The sequence below is a fragment of the Xiphophorus couchianus genome, chromosome 21, assembly GCF_001444195.1.
Source record: "Xiphophorus couchianus chromosome 21, X_couchianus-1.0, whole genome shotgun sequence".
Taxonomy (NCBI): domain Eukaryota; kingdom Metazoa; phylum Chordata; class Actinopteri; order Cyprinodontiformes; family Poeciliidae; genus Xiphophorus; species Xiphophorus couchianus.
The window spans coordinates 12186268-12201303 of NC_040248.1; the positions used below are offsets into that span (position 1 = coordinate 12186268).

The following is a 15036-nucleotide window of genomic DNA, read 5'->3' on the forward strand; positions in this document are numbered from 1 at the left end:
CATCTTTAGCTTCAAAACATTGGCTTCATAATAGTGATGGGTTGAGATCTCTGAGTTTTGACACAATGTTTGAAAAAAATTCTAGTCAATCGAAAGCCAAAAAGCCAAATGTGTGTCTTTGGTAATAGACAGATAAAACTGTCAAACATTTCTCTCAGCCAGCAGATCAGCAGTGTGCATTAACAACTTGGAAAGTTTGGCGAAATTAGACACTACAACTGGAGAAAACTGTACTTGATCTAGTGCTTTATGTTGCACCTTATTAAAAGAACTTTAAATAGCAGAAGTGATATAAAAGGAAGTCATAGTGGTTTTGAAACTAAATCTTAGTTACTTGATACTGGAAACTAGCAAAGGGTTTTGTTGGTTTTAATCATTAAAAAAAAAGCATCTTGGTCAGAAAAATTTTCTGTTGCCTCTGAAACATTTCCATCACTGTCACACTCCTATGATCAGATGAGCGGAGATTTCTGATAATGGGTTACCTTTCATTTAACTGCCTTTCATTGACTACAGTTAGAAATATTTAATCTCAAGTATGTGCATTGTTGGAACGTGTTGCATTTTGGATAGTAAAAATGAAGATTTAGTTACTTCCTTGGGTAGGCATGGAACTGTGAACACTGGACCGAGGTGGACAAGAATTGCTAACTTACCCTCCACCTCTCAGGCAAACACATTGCAATTCGATACCTTTTTTCTGTATATGAATTCACTGTCCCACATGTTTTGGTACAAAATGTGTGTATCAATCTCAGATTAAAAGCAAAAGACCTTGTGAAGATGGTAGCTAAGGCTGGTAAGAGAAGGAGAAACAACTCTTATACTGACATGGACTGAATTGAGTGATGTGGCTTAAAAGGCAATTTTACAAAACACAAAGAAAACTTCTTAATTTGAAGACAATAAAACATTCTCTTAACAACTTCTCACAATATTTGGACACATTGTTTGGGAAATTATCAGTTTACCTAAAACAGGGAAATTTTATTCTAGTTTAATGTCACTCAGTGAAAGAGAGGGGGGAAAACAAATTTTATACAGTGTATATAAACTGCTGGTTTCAACTTTATATAAAGCCTTGCAGAGCCACTGCTAAAGAAATGCTTTTCGGTTTCACAGGGAATAAGTAGCTTTAGTGCATAAAATAAGAAGGCTTGCCCTGTTGTTGACCTAGGATACTTTTAGATACCTTCCAGAGAACATTTAACAGTGCACAACAGAAGGATATGGGTGTATAAAGACAAAAAAATAAAATGTTTTTTTATTTATTTATTCTTTATTGTAGACCCTGTGGCTAGGAATGCAGCTGCTCTATAAAAGCAAATGGGGTTGTTTTTTTTTGTTCTTTTCTCTGATGACATGGAAATGGCTTGCAGGACCTCCATTCGTTTTATGATGCATTTTTTTTGTTTGTTTTAATTGACTTGTCAAAAAATAAACTGGCTTTCATTCAATGTTTTAGTTGTAAAGGCAGAAAAAGGTTATTAATGGAAAACTTTATGTTTTTATCTGACAGTTTATTTATGTATCTGGGAATGTAAATTCTTTAGTGCCTTGGGGAAACCACCAAATCCATGACAGCAAATAATGTTTCTTTGCAAACACATCTACATAAAATCAAAAACAAAACTAGAAGAACTTTGAACAAAATGTGATAAAAAAGCAGCAGTAGCTGGTCTTAAAGTTTAAACAATCTGAAAAATATCATTGTATAGTTTTTTTTTTTTTTTTGGTGAGTAAAGAGAATCTGCTTCCTTCTGTCTATGCTAACAAAGTGAAATAACTTGTTCATGGCCAAATGTGGAAGAAAATATTGTTCGTCATATGTCACATATTTGATTAGCCGATTGTTATAATTCGTAAGGGCAATATAATAGTTATTCCTACCTATAAACATAGTATTCTGGTTTCACATGAGATAAATCCTCTAAACTAACCCCTATGTATCTTCTTTCACCATCCCACATTTTACAGCAGAGATTATGAACTTAGTAAACGTTTCCTCTTGTCTTATTGCTTCAGAATGATGGAAACCGACTCGTCTCGTCGTTATCTGACCTTCAGCTTCTAAACATGCATTGCATCCATAGTTCTCTGGCTTTGTGTACAACTTTGTATGTTTTGCGTGTTGTTTCTAGGCTGCAGGGAGACACACTATCAGACAGCCGATCTGAAGAGGATCACAGGCCTCGCATATCTGAGCAAGCTGTGCCTGACATCTCTTGTGAGTTTCATAACATAGTGGGGGAAAAAAATCTAAATATTTTTTTTGGTTGCATATTTGTGTGTTTTTGTTACTCTGTGCTGTGTTCTTTGCTTCCCTCATTATGAATGGATTCATCTGGAGCAGCGCCAATGCCCGGGGTGGACACTGTGGCAGGTCGACTTCAGGAATGTGAGGCCTTATCTCAAGTAACAGGCTCTGTAAGTGTCCTTCCCTGCACCCATCATCAAACAATTAAGATCACTTTACAAGCCATCAATTACCTCGTAGCTCTCTCTCCTCTGCAGCTTTATTGTCTGATATTGAGTGAAAACCACCTCAAGTTTCCTGTTAACAAAATTCTACGAGAGAAAACGATCCATCCTCATGTGGGCGTTTTAGGTCACGGAACAATTGATAATGGAAAACAACCGATATCCCGAATTAGACATCTACCCGATATCGCTCTGCTTAACTCTAGCTAAAAACATGAAACTTTATGTTAATTCTGTGGTGGTAGGCATTTACTGCACAGTTCACCTCACACATTTAAGGCAAGCAATATGTAGCTGGCCCAAACCAGACCTCTATAAAGGCAGACGCTCACATGCTGTTAATAAAGTGTTCAGCTTAGAGGCTAGAGTCTCTCCATAAGCACAATAAAAGCCAATACCTTTTTCATAGTCGGCCAATTTAATTGTTAGACAAGGCATTTTACTGTAGGTTTTTCCTATAGTAGGAACAGTTTGGAGCCAAGGCAGAGCGCCGTGTGTGGAGCAGATGCAGAGTGGCTCCACACTAACTGGGAGCAGACTTTTAGAGGCTGACTGAACAAAGCCGGAGTCTGATTTTTATTTTACAAATAAAATTCTGAAAAGTGTGGCATGCATTTGCATTTAGACCCATTTCACTGTGCTTTCACTGAATGAAATCCAGGGCAACCAATTACCTTTTGACATCACCTCAAAAACAAGTTGAAATCGGTTAAATGTGAGATTATTTGAAATGCACTTAAACTATTCAAATGCAGCTCTTATTATACTTCAACAAGAACAAGTACAATCATATTCAATAAATTGGAAGATTACTGAAAACTTCATTCATTTCAGTAACTCCATAAATAAGTGAAATGTGTTATAGATTAATGTCACACGTTTCAAAGGATACTTTTATTCCGACGAACTAGCTTCATTGGAACACATGTTCTAATATATTGAGTATAACTCTCAATAAAGCTGTTCTATGATGATCTTTGACTTTCTTCATTGGTGAAGATTGGAGGCCAGAATTAAAAACAATTGAACATTTTTGACAAATGTATAAACTGGCATTTGTTTACATTGTCCATTAACCTAACTGAACTTGAGACAAGAATTAGCAAAAATGTTGGCATCTATATATGCAAAGATGATAGTCATTCCCTTGATAGTTCTAGGAATCCTGGGTGGCTGAAAATAATAGGACACTTAATCAGATTTTTATGTCAACAATAAAAAAAGAACATTCATTTAATTTCATCTGCATCACAATTGAAGGCACTGTAAGTCAAAACCAATGTGAACCTTACTGATAAAGTCTGGGTTTAATCCCTTCCGATGAACTGCTTATTTTAAAGGCAAAAGCTGTTAGCAAGGCATTTTATGTCTAGCTGAATAACTTTCTGAAGTTTTTTGAATTACAGAATGACAGAAATCCTGTATTAATCTGTTGATTATGTGTGAGGGACGGGGTGCTTAAATATACAATTATAAAAACAAAGGTAGACTTTGGATTTGTAGAAACTGGACAGGTTGTCTGTTGATCCACTTTTTGTTGTTGTTAAAGAAAAATTACATTAAGATCAGACATTTCGAGCATATTTTATTATGGGCATATTTATGACTGTACATAAAAATGCACAATTTAGGCTTTACACAGTTCTATTTTTGGACTTTAAATGCCTGGTAACGTTGGAAAGCTAAAACTGTTAGTAGTTATTATTAGGCTCACAGACCCCCTGCCTCTGCCAGCTCTTTCAGGTGATAATTGCCTCATAAAGACAAATACTTTCCTAAAGCAATAGCCGGAGCAAATCCCCTCAAAAAATTCTTCTATGACCTTCTTTGTAAGAGCTGGGTGATTGGTTTTAATCAGGTTTAGCTGTGAATGGCAGGCCTGTTATAGTAATAACAGTTATAGATATAGAGTAAAGTGTTCACTTCTCTGATAGAAATAAGATAATTAGTGTGCTGCAATGTTATGTGCATGATAAAAAGCTGGAATTTTTATGATGGTTTTGCCGCATGGCCTTTAAATATTTGGCATCGGCATAATTTGTCACACAGTTGTGCATACAATTTGGTTTTGCTAAGGCAAATCTCAACATAATTTAAGCATTTGATGAGTTATGTAGAGATGGTTGATTTTTAACAACTGTAGCATTTGTTTCTTGTTACAGGCAGTCATAAATTGCAAAATGTACATGATTATTATTATAATGATGAAAATCCAAAATAATGAGAACATAATAAAGTCAAATTAACCAATAGAAAAAAAAAATTATTTTGCAGAATAAGTATTCTGAAATATTTCAAAAGACGCCAAGATACAGTTGATGTATAGGGTAGTTTTAACTTTATTTTGATAAAATGAACCTTATAAAACAGTTACTGTTATTTTGATATGTCTTCATTCCCTGACAAAGACAAAGTTGTTACAACTAAACATTTGCAGATGTTCTGCATACTAACAGTGAATTTATTATGCAGCAATTTAATCTTTCCACCTTGTCTTGAAACTATATTCGTCAGTGTGTCAATAAAATTTCTATAATCCTAATATTCATAAGAAATTGATGAATCCTCAAAATCTTTTCATAAATATATTATCTGAGCAGGCTGGGGTTACATTTCTACTGGCTTATCAGGAGTTTGATTACAGTTCAGCTCTTATAATTGAAGTATCAGTAATTCATGTTTGGCACATAGGTGATATAGATAAGACCCAAGATGGTAAACCTAACAGAAATAATAAAAAAGTATAGTAACATATGAGAAGAAGCGCAGTGACGATGACCTGGATTTTGTTTCTACACGCATGGACAATAAATATTATCAAACTATTAATTGATTCCTTTTTAGGAGAAATGAAGCACTGTTTCAGTGATCTGCAGGGGTACTAACAAATCTAGCTGAATTTATTAGCTTGGGACAATTAAAATCCTTCTTTGATTTGTAATAGGGATACCTTTAAACAACAAAGGCACTATTTCAGAAGAACAACCAACATGTGAAGGTATTAGCTTTTAACAATACTGTCAAATTACTGATGCGTGTGTAAGTTGATAGTCTAATACACATGGACTGGTTGACGTCATGTCTTTGGAATTCCCAAATGAAACTCTAATAGGGTTATTGTCAATATGCCATTTGTTTTTGGCTGCCTCTGGTACACAAGTTCCTAAAGTTCATTAGGTGAATCTGTTGTGTGCCAAAACAAAAGGAAATGATTAGAAGTGCAGCGTGGCCTCTCATAAACTGTCGGCTCCCCATTATGCCCAAAGCTAGACGAGACTACATTAGCCACTATAGTTGTAGAGAAAACAAGGCTATTGCTGTCTTCTTGTGAATTCTAATACAACAATCTGTTTTATAAAGGAAATGTACTTTTAAGATTGAACAGTTCTTTTCAAAAAGGCAGGTAGTTAAATTAAATAAGAACAAAAAAAGTGTTGAGTTATTATCAGACATGCCACTCATGTTCTGCAAAATGAATAGAAGGTTTTTCTCAGCACTTGCATTTTAACCTTTTTTTTTATTTATTGAATCTACAATCAGTGTGCAGCATGTGCAGGAAATCCACCGCTTAGTTACTCTATGCTGCTGCTGGTGAAGACTCCAGGCCCTCTAGAATTTTTGCTAGTTTCTTATTAAAAAATTAGGTATGATTAGATTATTTATTTATCGATATAATTTTTTTTTTAGTTATTTAACTGATTGATACCTGCAGTAGGCCCATGCTTACCTTCCAGTTCATTTGTTTTCCCTCAGTCATAAAGGCAACTTTTACTTGCTTTACCCTGCTGATCAAGAAAACTGAAGCCATATGTCGTTTGAGGGCAATCACCATAGCAACAGCAGAACAACCAGAAAATAATTACTTATTAATCAGAGTCACAGAATTTATTTATATAATTAGATGGACTTTCTTGTGAAGAAAACAAGAGTGTAACGGCTATTAAATAATCAAGATTTTCTCATTTGAAGTTGAAGTGTTGAAGTTCACAGTGCTTTGATTGGCTGCTGCTCCCCATGTGCCCACCCCCAGCTGCTGATGAGATGGTTCTTTGTCTAATTTTTTGGTGCTAGAGCTTCGCCAGTGGAAACTCAAATTAACCAGCTTGGTTTTAAAGGGCCTAGTGATTAAAAGTAATCGCTGCTCATTCTGCTTCCCACTTCACACCTACTTGCAAACTTGTCTCATTGACCACTTTCCTTGGAGGTTTAGAGGCGTAATAGCTGTGGGTTAACGCCAAACCAACAAGTGCCATCTGAAGCGGATTATAAATCCCTAATAGGTATTAAACAATACATAAACAACTATTAAAGGAGGTTTCAGTAAGCTACAAAACGTATTGTAAAATAAGATGTGCATGATAGAAGTATGTTTCAGGTTGAACCTGTCTTGGTTTCCATGTGAAATTTGTCTAAATATCTTTTTTTAGCTCGATAACTGCACACACAAATATGAAAGTTATTTTTTTCTTCTTTTTTAATACTTCTTGTTGTGTGCTAAGCCACACTGGCACAAATCCCAGATTGTGGTGATCTTAAGAGCTGACCACACACACATAGCTGAGAACACACAGTACATATTAAGACTTCCATCCATTTTTTATTTATTTTTTTTGCTAACTTGATTTCAACATGCAAAAAAAAAAAAAAAAATTTGATTCATATTTGTCATTTCCACTTTTGTCTTGAATTTCTTCCTTTTGTGGTCACATAGAGATAGGGAGCATTATTAAAATATGGTTTTGCATTACTGATACAAATCTACTCAGTGAAGGTATATCTGTTTGCTGGACATGGAAAAGAAATGGTTCTTTTTTCCCGCAGATTAAAAAATCTAAACTCAGCCTCAAAACAAAAGGGAAGAAAAGCTTTATATTGTCTGGCATGAGAATGACGGCTGCAAAATTAAATTGAGATTGCTTTTCATGACTTCATTATGTATTTTCAGGCTCTAATCAAGACTGTTTTTGTTCGATTCATGTTTCCCAAATTACACTGAGCCATTTATGCTTTTTACATATTTCTTTGCTTTGCATTATAATGCCTGATTGTACATGTAGATGTTTTCTATTGAACTTCCTAAAAATGTATGAGTTTACCAAAATCAATCAAGACAAGAAGAGATTTTGATTGTCGTGTTTGTTTATGAGTTGATGTTATCTGATTGGAGTAATTGTTTGCAGTGTGTAAAGTTGTTTTGTTTAGGCTTCCAGGACTCCTGAAGACTGGTTGCCTCAACCTCCAGTCTGGAGTCCTAAAGAATTTTAGCTGCAACGCCTTTTAAGTTAATATGTTACAGTCTGGTAATGACTTTACAGTGCATGGGGAAATTAAAAAATCGCATCATGTTTGTGGCCTTGTGTGCTGCAGCCGAGGAGACCCAAAGCGAGAGGCGGAGAAGATGATGTAATGCTGTTGGATTTGGGGAGATACCGCCAAAGAAAAAGAAATAGTCGAGTAGTGGATTCAGTTATGATGTTCAACTCGCATCACTGCTTTATGAGGGCTGTAATTAAAGAATGGCTTGTGGTGATGTGGTTTTGCTGCCTCAAAATGCTTCATGTCTCTGACAGGCACCAAGATCAATGAGATGGACTTGAAATTTAATGGTCAGCTGTACATAAGAGAGTATCAGTGTTCCTTGTTTTGTTCAGATACATGTTTAGTAAAAATGGAGTACAGCATCTTGCAAAAAACATCACAACCCTTCGACTTGCTAAAACCATAAACTTCAACGGGTTTTATTGGGGTTTTATGAGACGGAGCAAAACAAAGTGGTGTATAATTGTGAAAAGCAAGAAAAGAATACATGCAGCATACATACACTTTCTTTATAATTGCAATATTTTTACTATTGTACCTACAGGTCAGATATACATCTACCAACTTCGCATATCTAGAGGCTGAAATTTTCAATTTCTGATAATTCTTTGCAAAGTAACTTAGGTTCCTCCTGACTGACAGGAGAGCTTCTGCAGACACCAATTCTTTAGTAGATTTAGGTCTGGGGCCATACTTTCAAAGATCGTCTTTCCTCTCGGAGAGTTCCTAACTTAGCTTTAAATCCCTGCCCAAGTGTCTTGGCTTCAGAGTGATTTAGCCAATTGCTGAGAGCAACTCTGAGCGAGGAGACGACAGAAATTACTAGATTAGTGAGAAGATGTGGTTGACCCTGTCGCTAGGTCCCTAGAAGTAATTGGCTTCTTTTCTTCTTCTACTAATTGTTTAACGGTGGTTGGCAAACAACTTAATGGAGCATTTACGCCGCCAACTGGTAAAGAGTGTGGACCAAATGTCACTACAAATAAAATAAAAAATTAAAATAAAAAATCATGACCTGTCATACAAATTACTGTCTTATAAATGGAATGTGAACTGGTAGCTTTTCCTTCTCGAGCCTTTCTGAAATATACCAATACTCAACCCAACCCCTAATCTTTCTTGACACTCTGAGGCTCACAAAAACTCCCTGAGTACTCCTCGCATTTTGTCATGTTAGGCGCTCTCTTAAGGCCTAAGAAGCTGTTTTTTTTGGTCCTCATTATGCTGTTTGCCCACTAATGTTCTCTAGCAAACCCCTGAACGGCTGAATTTATACTGAGAATGAATTACACACAGATGAGCCCAATTTACTAATGAAGTTACATCTGAAGTTAGTTGTTGGTACTGGGTTGTACTTTGGGGCTTTGCAGCAGTTTTATTTCCACTAAGCAATTCTGCACTACTTTGTAGTAGTCCATCTCATTAAATCCCAATAAAATACAATAACGTGCTGTTGTTATGTAAGAAAATGTTAAAACATTTAATGTAATAGAAGTTTTCTAAGCACTGTACTAAGTCTATTTTATGCGTTTTTAACAAAGAACAAATTTGAGTACATGTTCGTCCTCCAGAGATTTAAAATGTATATAATTTTAAATTTGGTTGAGGGAAGTTGCTCTGTATGGACAATAATGTAAACTACATAAACAATATTGGCTCCTCATGATCTCAAACTAAAAAGTAGAAACTGTACAAACAAAATCTACATATGTTTATTTTTTTATTGTTTTCCTGAATTGTTTATGCAATCTACAAAACAAATGGTTACATGCACCTGCTGTTTCCGCATTATACTAATGTACCTAAAGCCAATGTTTGGAACTCGTGAAGTAATTGGCCAGTCAAACAAAAATTTCTTCAAACAAAGATTTATAGCTGCGGTGTGTTTAGGATCACACTCTGTTCAAAACTCCTATACTTGTCAAGACTCCCTTGAGTCTAGGCTCAGATTGATATTTTTATTAAGCATGGGCATTCAAATATAAGCTTATAAATCAGACCAGAACTGCCATCTCTTGTACTCTTTGGCAACTGGGCATGAGCACCATGACGCAACTGGAAAGCAGTTAGGAAGATAATGCCAGAGTTTCCTCAGCCCATTTGGATTATTAATTTAAATTTGTATCTTTGAAGACTTTTTTCAGTTGTGTTCAGGCTTGCAGCTCATAATAGTCGTATTCATTTTCATGCCCAAAGCTTAGAAATAATTTTTAAAAAAGCATGAAAGAAAGTGAGAACAAGATCAACTGAGAACAAAAGTCAAAGTTGCTGAAGATCAATGAAATTACATTTGGATTGTAGAAATCAGGGATCATTGCATAAAAGAATGGCCACGTAAAGAAAGTGGTGAAAGCAAAGGACTCCAACTGGAATGCGAGTTCATAAGAAAAATATTTATATTAACATTTATCCATTTATTGCAATGCAACCCTTTGGTGGACATCTTCCACATCTTCCATTAAGAAAGTGGAGTCTGGGGAATTTACGATCAGGTCTCCAGTCTGTGGTGCCGAGGTCACTGAGTACGTTAAAAAGCTCCTTGCTTGGATGAGAGTCGCCCACAGTTCCTTAACGTTGAATGTCATGGAGCTGTGTTCGTAGATGCGATTCTGAAACAGTGCAGCTTAAGTGTGCAACAGAAGCCAGACCCAACAGTCAAACAAATAATTTTGGCCTGATTTCGCTTGAATTTCAGGTTGGGTTCTGGTAGGGCTCTGGCCATAAATGTGAATAAAAGAGCAACTTTAGACTTGGGTGGTGGCCCCCCATGTATAAATAGGGAGGGTGCATGAAGTTCACCCAGTCAGTCTAAATTTATATTGTCAACTTGAAGAAGGTGTTGGACCATGTCCATCGGGGAATCCTTTTGAGGTGCTCCAGGTGTATGAAGTACCAGGACCCTCGATACAGGTTGTTAGGTCACTGTATGCCAGAGTTTGCTCCACATTGCCAGCAGTGAGTCTGTATTTCATAGCGGTTAAGTTCTGAAACTCGATTAAAATCACTTCAAACTCAGAGAAAGTTTCTATTAATCTATGTATCTTTATTTTGCTTCATTCAAACTTAAGATCTATAAATAATCAACAATCCTGGGGAGTTGTGATGACTTTAATCTATCACAGGAAATAATTGCTTAAATTTTTTTTAACTTCACATTTAAAACCTTTGCAGAAAAAAACAAAGCTTCACTTGCTTCATAGTCACGAAGGTGCTGAGAGCTGGTGTCCCCACTTTCTTTACTTAAATATTTCTGATAAGGTTGCTGGATTTTATCAATTTATTTGATTGCAAGCTCTGTAAATCTCTTTTATATTCATCATGGGTTGCTGGGTATTAATGTCCTCCCTACCAGGGTAGATTTGTACTCTCTTTTGTCTGATTTAGCCCTGCTTCCAGCAGTAAAAACACAGAGAGGGAGAAAACCTGCAGTGAGGAAAAACCATTTGATTTTCTTCTTGAATACCAACCAGACTGGGTGCCAATGCTTTGGATAGTAACTCACAACAATTCCACTTTTACGGATAGTCATTGTCATCATCAATGTCAGCTTAAATATTTTACCTTTTTAATTTGCAGTCAACAGTTTGGAACCTTGTACTGCATTTATTAATATTGTGACTTTCTAGTACTGCTACTACTACTACTATTCTGTGTGATAACTACTGTATATATAACTTAAAAATAAGTTTTGACAAGTTTTTCTAACTTTTCTACCCCTTGGTAGCTGTGATGTCAGGTGAGATAAATTTCTTTATGCTTTGTGGACTTTATCATTGTGGTGTGTGTGTACATCAAAGGGCGATCCCTGAGTATTGCTTTAGGAGTATGCTGAACATATCTATTACCAGATGTCTCAGAGCATCTCAACACTTAGTCAAGTCAGCTCTGTTTCTCATTAAAAGCTTAGCATATCAAATGATGTAAGCGCTGGCATCCGGCGCATCATAACTTATCTTGTGTAAACTAAACAAACAGGTGGTGGGATTATGGCTGTCAAGTTTTATTTCTCACCTGTGCTTAGAGCTCACGAACATTAAATGCATTAACCCTATACATCATCCGGCCACACAAAAGAATAAAATTACAATTAGGCAAGCTTCCATTACACAACTTGGCAAAGCTCAGTATGTCTTACAGGTTTTTTCCATACAGATCACAAATAGTGTGTGAAGATGTGTCTGAAATGAAATAACTTTGAAAAAGTTACATTTTGCTCTGAGTTATAATTGTGCCGACAAACCGAATGCCAACACACCAGTGCGCAAAGGCTAAGGGTCTCTGCTGATGGTTATAGAAAAATGTCCTAAACCACTACTGACTGTCTAGTGGGCCACATTCACTTAACAGAGTTCCCTCCATGTTGGATGCTTTCATCTACACTTGCTGTGGTTTCTTGTGTTTTTCTAAAGCCCATAAAATAATAATTGGTTCTTTTCTCCCCAGCAGATATGGCTCAGATACTTTCAGCAATAGCTAAAAATTATATAAAGAGTTAATTGAAGGGTCTTTCTTCTAATGTGACTTGCTCATTTTTTCTGCTCCCCTCTCTAACTAGCATCAGGCTGTCTGGGAGGCTGATCTGAAGTCTGCGAGAGGTGGGAGTTCTGTTGGGCAGACGGGGCTGCTGCTTGGTGACTCCCTCTTTTCCAAAGAGCTGGAGAACATGGGCAAACAGCTTGCTGGTAGGCAGTGTGTGTGTGCATGTGGGTGTTTTTATGATGAACATGTTTTTGCAGTGTGTCTTTGTGCCTGCAGAGTTCCAATGCTTGTTTTAGGAACTTCTAATGTAAATTATTTTCAAATGTTCTTCTTTTGTCATTCATTTGTTGTTTATTTCTAACAGGGACAAGTGGTTAGTAATGGGAAAATACCAAGACATTTTTATGCCTATGCAAATTCACAATGCCTTCTCCCAGATGTACGGTAGTTTTAAGAACAGAATGACAACATTCTTCAAGGACAGATGATGTGAAGCAAAGCAAATTAACCACAATAAGACAATTCAGAACCAAATGTTCTACACAGCTGTTTTATTTTTAAAGAAACAACTTCAGTTTTCATTTAAAATTTGCCCGCAGCTTAATTTGGCTTATGCTGGTTGGAAAGTTCACATATTAAGCCCATGACAATTACGCTGCCAAGGACTTAATGACAAGTCTAAAGATTTTGCCACAAGTGACACAGTTCTTCCATTATTTATACTCCGCATCTGCACAACTGCTACAATAACAACACTTTTATTTCACACTTGTTATAAACAAACATGTCCCCCATGAGAAGAGGTCGGATGGTTGAAACTGAAAGTAAAGCTTTCAGTTTTCAGTTGTTGCTGTGCTTGCAGGTATCTGATCACTTGGTGAATGAAACATCATTTTGAGATGTTTTGATTATTTGAAAATAAATTTGTAACCAAAGTCAGGGATGTAACCAAAAGGTAATGTTCTCAGTCTTGACTCAGCAGGACACCGTGAACATGTTTTAATCAAATTTCTCAGATCAAAGATCTGATAAGCTTCTGGTCAAAAGTCTTTGCTGTTTGTTACCAAACACCTTAAAGCATAAAATGGAGAGAGTTGCAGTAAAGACTTGTTGCATTTCATAGTCACTTGTGTCTGATAAGTGGCAAAAAAAGAAGTATAGATAATTTTATATCATATAAGCTACTACGGGTCTGAAAAGCACCAACCAAAAAGTTGCTGTTGCAAAAAAAATCTGTTTGATGTGCTGTTCCACACATGTACACATACTTTGGATTATTATTCATAGAATTTATGGGGGTATAGATTACAGCAAGGGAAAGAGTCAAGCCAAAGTATGTGTTACTTTTGGTAAAAAACATTGCCTTACTTGAATCAAATCTCTTTTTTTTTTTTTTAGCAAAAATCCTACAAGACAAAATAAAAATGTCACTCTCCACATGGTTAATATTTATTTTAACTCCAGTGATGTCAGGTTGATTTAATGAAACTGCTGAACTGGTCAATCTATAGCATTTGCTATAGATTGACACATTCCAGGAATGTTGAATTGTTTTGCAATTTGACCTATATTATTCATGGTATCCAGTTCTCATCTTTGATATGTATGACATCTAAGAGAGTTGGAGGCTGTTTTCACTATTTTATCACATATGTATTGGTTTATGAAACAGATTGTAGTCTGGAATGTAGGCTAGAGGGAAAGACGCCACTTAGTGTCATGTGTCACACACTTGTTTGTTTTTTGCTTGTCTTCCCACTCAGTTTGACAGCATCACACTGTGTAAAGAGCCTGTACATATCGTCACATACGAGAATTATTTGAAGCATATTGATTGAACAAAGTGAACTGAAGGTTTGTTGTCCACAAAGTAGCATATGCTTTTCAAATGACGCAGAAAGACAATGATTTCTGTTAATGCAGAGATTGCCAAAAGCTTTAATTTCTATTTTTCACGTGTATTAACCATTCTGATCGAACTTTCTTAGCACACGACTCATTCTAGATGTTTAAGCAAAATAATTTAAGTATTTCAACTTGACTATACCATCTGTCTCATGACTGAGAGAGAAAATTTCTTTTTGTTAAATGCAAGCAAATTACTGTTCAGAAGAAATAACATCAGATTTTCCGGTTCAGAGTCACTGTATCACTGTTTGTTTAAAAAGTTGCTAGACTGATTTATGTCTTTGTTTTATTGCAGCACATTATGAGACTATATGGGGTTTTGTAAACCTGTTTTACCTTTATTGCAGGCATGTGGATTTTACAGTCGTCAAATAACTTTTTTCACATAGAACCAGATTAATTTGGATATCTTTTGAAGTATTATGAAATATGAAATAACAAGATAGCATTTTAGTTTTACTCAGAATTTGCTAGAATGTTTTAGGTAAAGTTTAAATACATATTTGTAGAACATTACTAGAAATCTGTTTTTTTGTTTGTTTTGTTTTTCTTTTAAATCTCATCAGAAAGTTTGTTAGACATGCAGTGGTTTTTTTTTTTTACAGAATCTGTCTGATTGCTATGCAATGCTGTGGAAAAAACCTTTTGAGCCTTTTGTTTCTCTTATTCAAGTGGTATTAATTACTTTTTAAGGTACTATACATCATTCAAATGTCTAATTTCTTTTTTCCTTATTGCATTTTTAAACAATTGTTGACTTAGGAAATTTGCCAATTTATTGTGAGAAAAATTATATAGAGGGTAACTGAATAACAAAGTTTCTCATATAATCTCATGGTTTAATGGATG

At 35.7% G+C, this 15036-nt stretch overlaps 1 protein-coding gene across 1 annotated transcript in view; it reads left to right on the forward strand.

Annotated features, from left to right (window-relative positions):
• The window catches only part of c21h8orf34 (chromosome 21 C8orf34 homolog), an 86641-nt gene that overhangs the window by 53839 nt on the left and 17766 nt on the right, over nucleotides 1-15036 (forward strand). Inside the window, exons 9-11 of the mRNA XM_028005678.1 lie at nucleotides 2142-2227; nucleotides 2354-2427; nucleotides 12356-12482. Coding sequence (XP_027861479.1) covers nucleotides 2142-2227; nucleotides 2354-2427; nucleotides 12356-12482 — 287 coding nt within the window. The remainder of the gene's footprint in view (nucleotides 1-2141; nucleotides 2228-2353; nucleotides 2428-12355; nucleotides 12483-15036) is intronic.